General features: G+C 46.7%; 1 protein-coding gene across 1 annotated transcript; it reads right to left on the reverse strand.

The window, feature by feature from the left end:
* On the reverse strand, positions 2,157-4,637 carry LOC8064065. Its single transcript, XM_002443137.2, has 2 exons — positions 4,053-4,637; positions 2,157-3,179 (listed from the first exon to the last, which is right to left on the reverse strand). Exons 1-2 carry the CDS (start codon positions 4,384-4,386, stop codon positions 2,317-2,319), a joined length of 1,197 nt encoding a protein of 398 aa, XP_002443182.1. The 5' UTR covers positions 4,387-4,637; the 3' UTR covers positions 2,157-2,316.

The following is a 7,545-nucleotide window of genomic DNA, read 5'->3' on the forward strand; positions in this document are numbered from 1 at the left end:
TTTGACGATAGTAAGGTCAAATCGGCTGGCACGCCTTAACGTTTCAATCGGGTATTAGCCCTTTGTGTTTGCAGACCAGTTTTTGCACCAACAGCACCAGTCCACATGGTTGGGACTCAATTACCAAACCAAACTAGTACTTTTGAGTTGGCAATAACCGACAAGGAAGAAAGAACAGAAAGTAAAGAGAGAGAGCCAACAAAAATAAATGTGAGGGGTTAAATTTAAAAACACATGTCACGCTAGCATTGTAACATAAAGCAACGCTGACGAAGCAGCATAGTTATGCAGTGCAACACTTGATAAATTAGAGCGGTACTGCTAGCGCCCGGACGTCCGATCCGGTACTAGCGTCCGGACGCTAGTTTTACTATGCATCTTTACTGCTCCCCACATGGAAAAAAAAGAAGAAAAGTAAGATGCAGACCCGACCCCACATGCCCCCGCACGGAGAAAAAACTAGAGTTACGAACGTACTCTGCCCACCCCATACGGAGAAGAAAGGAAATCGTCTCTTCCTTCGCTCCCTGCGCAAGGAACTTATCCCATCCCCCACGCGCAGGATCTGCCCCGCCCCCAACATCGCCAAAACCCTAGCACCTCCTCCCCATCGCCAGCTTGCCCCCACAGCCCGCCTCCCTTGCTACTGCAACTTTGAACACCATGAATACGTTATTGCAACATCGTTAAGCAAACTGTTACATCAAATAGATTGAAGCAGTTGAAACACCATGAACACATATATTGCAACAAACAAAAAGGAACAACAGCTACAACATTGGGATGAAAAAGTTCATACACCTTGACACATATTATTGCAACAACAACAAAAAAACAACTGAAATATTATGCTGAAGCAGCTGAAACATCATGAATATATTATTGAAACAACACTGAACAACTGCTACAACAACATATAACAATTACTGCAATATGCAGATTGAAGCAACTAAACACATACTACCTGTATCTCAAAGTAGAACTACTGCAACAATAATTGAAACTTACGACAACATCCAGAGAGAACCATTGCAACACGGAGAGATCTAGAGAGAACCATGACAACATCCAAAATCTACTACAACAATAGAAACAACTCTCAGATCTTAGATTCAGATGAGAAGTAAGAATGCAACGTCAGAAAAAAACTAATGCAACAAAGAAAAATACTTGTGCAACAACAAAACGATGCTACTACAACAGTAGAAACAAAGCCTGCTACAACAGAGCTCGCTGGAACCATAGCAACCATTGTGTCCCTCAGATCTAGATCTAGAGGAGGAATAGGAATGCAACATAAGAAAAAAACTAATGTAACAAAGAAAAAGTACTTTTGTAACAATAAAACAATGCTACTGCAAATAGAGTTCGTCGAAACCCTAGCCACCAATGCATCCCTCAAATTCAGAGGAGAGCTCAGATCCAGAGGTGGGGGAGGAGGAGGGGGAGGAGGAAGAGGAGGAAGAGGAGAAGGAGAGCTCAGATTTAGACAAGGGGGAGGAGGAGGAAGGGTCCGATCCATAAAAGGACTCACCTATCTCGCTGGAAGCTATGCCATAGCCATCATCTCCAGTGGCATGGAGGTCACAGAGTCGAAGAGGGAGGCGGGGAGGAGGGAGGGAGGGATGGTGCGGCTCGCCGGAAGCTGCCGCCGTCACCCTCCTCTCCCGGTGCCATAGAGGTTAGTGAGAGAGGGAGCGCGAAGAGGCGAGACGGTGGCGAGCCAAATGCGAGCATGCTCCATTCTAGGGACCAGCAGCGAGTATTGTATGAGCTGACAGTGCGGAGGAGAGAGGGAGAGGATATGAGTGGAGAAGAAAGTGGACAAGTAGGCGAACAGATAAGAAGCCGAGCGGGCGCGTTGCGTCATTTTCCTTTATCGCACTGGTCGGGTCCGAGTCGGTCCGGATGGACGGACGGCCTAGACAGAGCATTACCGAAATTAGAGGACTCAGAATTGTGTTTTTGGAAGTTCATAGATTAAGCGGTATACCATGACAATTTCATGGACAACCACTGATATATTTAACTCTATTTTTAAATACCCTACTCCGTTGACGCTGGCTAGCATGATGTCATGCTTAACATGTTAATGATGCATAGCATTTTTTTTAACTAAATTCGTGGTCATGACATTGATGGACAAACGATTCAGATAATATAAATACACACACCTCACACCTTCAAGCTCTGTATGCAAGAGAGAGAGAAACTATGCAATATTCACAAAAAGAAATCGATTTACAAGAGAAAGCATTCTATTACTGTGTTTTGGTGTTCCTCCATGGGCGAGGCCCGAGGTGCTGACCGGGCAAATTAAGCGGCTTCCGTTACTGTTTCGACGTGAAAAGTATTGGAGCTTTCTTGTAAAGATTCAGAAACAATGGCCGATGTAGAATCAACACTCCTGCTAGATTCAGTGTCAGCCATGACAGTGACGGCGACGGCCACTTCTTCCTCCTCCTCTGCCTCCTCAACCACCGCAATGGCCGGCACGTCGTAATCGTCCCTCTGACGACGGCCGGCATTGCCAGATTCAGTGTAGAGTTTAAGGAGGTTGGCCAGGTCCGGCGAGGAGGAGTACACTGACCCCGGCAAGAAGTCCACGAGCGACTGGTAGTTGTTGCCATCACTCCCGTTCGACTCCCGGCAGCCTCCTCCGGAATCGGACTGGTAGAGCTGCGCCCTGACCCTGCACGCGTCGAGCTGCCGCTGCAGGCCGTGCTTCTCCGTCTCGCTCTCGTGGACGAGCTGCATGGCGAGCCGCGCCGCCTCACGGTCGAGCTCGCCCTGCTCCTCCAGCTGCCGCTGGTACTCCTCCGCCTCCGCTCTCGAGCGCCGCTCGGCGGCGAGCTCCGCGCGCAGTGCGTGCAGCTCCCTTCTCTGAGCCCTGAATGCGGTGGCCAGCTCCCCGAGAGTGACGCTCTCGTCGCCGTCGTCCATGGTCAGCGACGACTCTGGCATCGTCGCCTGCTGCTGCTGGTCTATGGAATCGTCGTCCTCCCGTGGTCGCGGTCGCGAGACGATCGGCGCGAGCTCGAAGAGGGAAACGAGCGGGCCGTTGCTGTCGTCGGTGCTGGTGGTTCTTGCGATGTGGTCGCCGGCGTGGGGTTTGTTGCCGTCTTGGTCCTGCTCGCATATCTCGCTGCCGATGGAGACGACGCGGTGAGTCTCCATGCCTGCCACGAACACGTCAAGAAGTGTCAAAAGGAGATCGAAAATGGGCATATGGCAACAAGGCTTGCTTTGGTTGACAGAGATTTGTTTAGATTTTATGGACGTGGTAAGAAATTTAAAGGAACTTCATGTATATAATTATATACGACACCCTGTTCAACACTTCCTTATTTGAAACATGGAACCATTGACTTTGCACGACCTCTGAATTGAAGTGTGTTCCTATCTCAAGCAACACGACATCGGTCAACTGATTACTAGATGCCACTGATTGGGGTAAAAAAAAACTTCGAAATCAAGATCCACCCCAATTTCAATCAGTTTGAGATTGCCCTTTCATCTTAACAACAGCACTGAACTGAACCACTGTTTCCGCGATTGAAGTGGCCTTTATCAGATTATCAGCTGAACTTGGTTCCCTGCAATTACACTGGAAAACTGGAATCCCATTCCCTTGTCAAGGATCCTCAGATTTCCAATTTGGCATAGATTCATTTCAATTATGTTCAGGCAGTTGGCCATCGGATCATTTCAATTATGCTATGCATTCCAATTTGGCACTAGTGAGCATGTTTCATCAGATGCTTCTGCAAGGTTATGATTGCACCAACCAAAACTAGTGAGCATGCACCATCATTGGCCACAAGGCTTTCCAGGATCGACCAACTGTAGGACAAAATTTTCGTTTTAGACTTTTAGTAGTACCTCAACCTGATTGCAACAGCATCAACTACCTACAACAGGTGTAACCATCGATCATTGGGTGTTTGGGTAATCGAGATGTAGGAGTAATTGATACCACCGAATTATTTGCTTATTGCAACAAAGTTCAGAGGATGGATGGATGACAATCCACAGAGTAGACGAGTGTCTACCTGAAATCTTATTCGGATCATCTGCCTCCATCGTCTCCGAGACACTATCCCCGTCGCAGCGATCCGGAGTCGCCGAGCTGGCCACGGCGACGGCGGCAAGGTGGGCGTTGCAGAGGAGGCGGCGCAGAGCGTCGCGTTCGTCGCCAGTGGCAGAGGAGGAGGAGGAGCAGAGCAGACGGTGGACGCGGGCGCAGGCGATGCACGGCGGGCCGAGGCGGAGGCGCGCAGCGACGGCGGCGATGAGGCAGAACGCGGCGCCGTTGGCGAGCAGCAGCGACGCCAGCGCCCACTCCAGCGCCGCGCGTGCCGCCACGGCAAGGAACTCGCGGATCATGGCCGGCCACCACTGACTACCTGCTCTGCTCTGGGAAAAAGAACGCGGAGGACGAGAGCATGCGAGGTCTGGAGAAGACGGAAGAAATTTCTGGTTGTTGATGGTCGATGGTGGGGAAGGTTTCGATCACCGGTTAATGGATAGGATTGAGCTCAAGGAGGAAGACGAAGAAGAATTTGGTAGGTGGAGAAGAGCAGGTGACACCTTTGCAAAATGGAGCGCCACTAACAAGTAACAAACACACAGGAACGTAGAAAATTATTAAAGTAATAGCTTTTGAGAAAAGGGTGAGCGAGAGTTGGAGGGAGGGGACGTCATGGGCCAGGGGGTTTGCTAACTCCCATCAAAGTTTATTTTGTCTCAATTTAATTTTCAAACCAAACGTAGTTAGTAACACGTACTCCTAAATAGTTTAGGCCTTGTTTAGTTTCGATTTTTTTGATTTTCGATACTGTAGCACTTCCGTTTATATTTGGTAATTATTGTCCAACTATGGATTAACTAAATTTAAAAGATTCATCTCATGATTTATAGGTAAACTGTACAATTAGTTTTTATTTTTGTGTATATTTAATACTTCATACATATGTCACAATCGATGTGACGGAGAATCTTAAAAAGTTTTTGATTTTTTTGATGCAACTAAACAAGGCCTTTGAAAATATTAAGTCGAACTACCTTTGTTGCACTTTACGTGCGTTTATGAGTTGAAACATTGTTTGTGTATAAAACAAAAATGTTTATATAGATAAAAATGTCCATGAAAAATGGATCCCATCAAGTTTATCGTATTGAACAAAGACAAAAACTACATTCTCTACTTGAACCTTGATCTTGGCGCTATGTGGTGACATGTAAAATCTTGTACCAGAAGATACCTACATGGCGGCGGCTGTAGGATTTACACAAATCAAGAACGGTTTTTGTGTTTGTATGATATCACATTAACATAGAACCAGTGTGTGGTAGCTGTCACGGTCCCTTGTGGTTAATGAGATGTGTTATTAATTATCTTCATCACCAACAAATCGTGCCTTTATAGACTTGTATCCTTGTAGGGATTCTGATTCTGTTGGTGATGGTTTGATGGGGGTAAGCTCGTTCGAGAACTCATAGTGTTTTTTCACTTTTTCTCAGAGGAGCATGATAGTCGTCCATCATCATTTCACATCTTTTTTATTTGATTTGTGAAATAAATGAGTTTATCCATCATTATTTTATTCTTCACCACAAACTTATGATTAGTGTTAATATAAGGAATATAGTTATTTTTCTAAATCAAGAAATAGACCGTACTATACCATCGTATTCGATAACATCCTAATTTACAGTCCCACATACGAGCTTCATCTTCAGCACATGCAGCCAAAGTTTGCTATGTTACACAAGGACCACTGGCGTATCAACCTTTCCAAGTGCTCTTTTGCTCGACAAATATAGGCCTTGTTTAGTTTGCAAAATTTTTCAAAATTCTCCGTCACATCGAATCTTTGGTCGTATGCATGGAGCATTAAATATAGACGAAAATAAAAACTAATTGCACAGTTTATCTGTAATTTGTGAGATGAATCTTTTGAGCTTAGTTACTTCATGATTGGACAATGTTTGTCAAATAAAAACGAAAATGCTACAGTAGCCAAAAAACCAATTTTTTTGCCAACTAAACAAGGCCTTGGGCCACATACTCAGTGTAGATGGAGTGGCTACAAATTCTGCAAAGGTTAAGTCCATAAGTCCATCGTTAGCTGGCGAGTTCCAATTACTATTGCGGAGCTCCGTGGGTTTCTAAGTCTTGCGGGGTTTTACTATTGCTTCATCAAGCATTTGCCATCATTGCTCGCCCTCTCACCAACCCCCTAAAGAAGGCACCCTTGTTTGTGTGGACCACTAACCATCAAACTGCATTCGAGACCTTGCTCAAATCTTTGCTCAGATCTCACATTTTTGACAGTCTTCTCTCGATCTTTCAGACCTTGCTCACATCTTAGAGACTCTTGTCTTACATCTTTGCTCAAAATCTCGCTATATTGCTCTACTCACCTCGTCAAGATGACATTTGCCCCACTAGGGACGGACCAGGTACAAAAGGAGTAGGGTCACATGCCCCCAATCACATTTTGGGTTTCCAAACAACATATAACTTTTTTTGTGTAGCTATAGAGGTCCATTAATAATAGGCCACAACTCAAAATTTGTGCTAGTTCCGCCCCTGCGCCCGGTCTCCCCCTTCTTTGTTGAGGTGACCCTCCCTCAGCTCCAATTTTCTTAACTCAGCAAGCGTTATCATCCCACCTCTACCTACCCCATCATGTAGTGGGCCTCGTGTAAAACCACTGCAAAGCTGAGGTAGTCGCCATCTTCTTATTATTGGCTTTTATCCTGCTCCTAACTACTACACTTTACCTATGGTGCAAAACCAACTATAGGATTCTGGTGCACGTGCATCACAATAACCTCAACGCGGGGATAGGCACCGAGGCCACTGGTGCTGCGGGTGTCGCACCCATTAGCGCTAGCAGACACCACAATGGCACTCACAGTGCGAACAATGTGGAGGCTCATGGGTCGATGCACGAGGGAGCCACCAACCTTGCTCTACACACCTCGACAAGATGGCACTCACCCTGTCAAAGGTAGGCCTAGTATATAAGGAGAGGGGGCACATGCCCCTACTCAAATTCGGGTTCCAATGAAAATACACCTTCTTTCATGTAGCTATACAGGTCCATTAGTAATGGGCCACCACTAAAATTTTATGCTAGTTTAGCCCCTGCACCCTGCCTCCTCCCTTGTTCTTTGAGGCGATCCTACCTCCCGCCTAGGCCACTAGCAACTGACATGACAACAGACATGTTGGTGCCCATAGTGGCAGGGGCATGCCTGCCTAGGTTGTCGGCTACGAACACGGTGATGATGTGCTTGCTGAGGTACACGGCGGCGACGTGGCTGCTGGTGTAGCCGCCACCACGGACAACGACAAAGATGGCAATGCCAGCGCAGATGACATGGAGGCTCAGGGCCAGATCCAGGCAGGCTACAACCTAGCCCAATAATTCCCTTGCAACCCTAGCACCAACCCCCTGATGAGCACCTATGCCCCACCTAATAGGTCAAGATGGGCAGACTATAGGGGGATGAATAGTCTTTTCTAAAAATTAA

The sequence above is a fragment of the Sorghum bicolor genome, chromosome 8 (genome assembly GCF_000003195.3).
Source record: "Sorghum bicolor cultivar BTx623 chromosome 8, Sorghum_bicolor_NCBIv3, whole genome shotgun sequence".
Classification (NCBI taxonomy): domain Eukaryota; kingdom Viridiplantae; phylum Streptophyta; class Magnoliopsida; order Poales; family Poaceae; genus Sorghum; species Sorghum bicolor.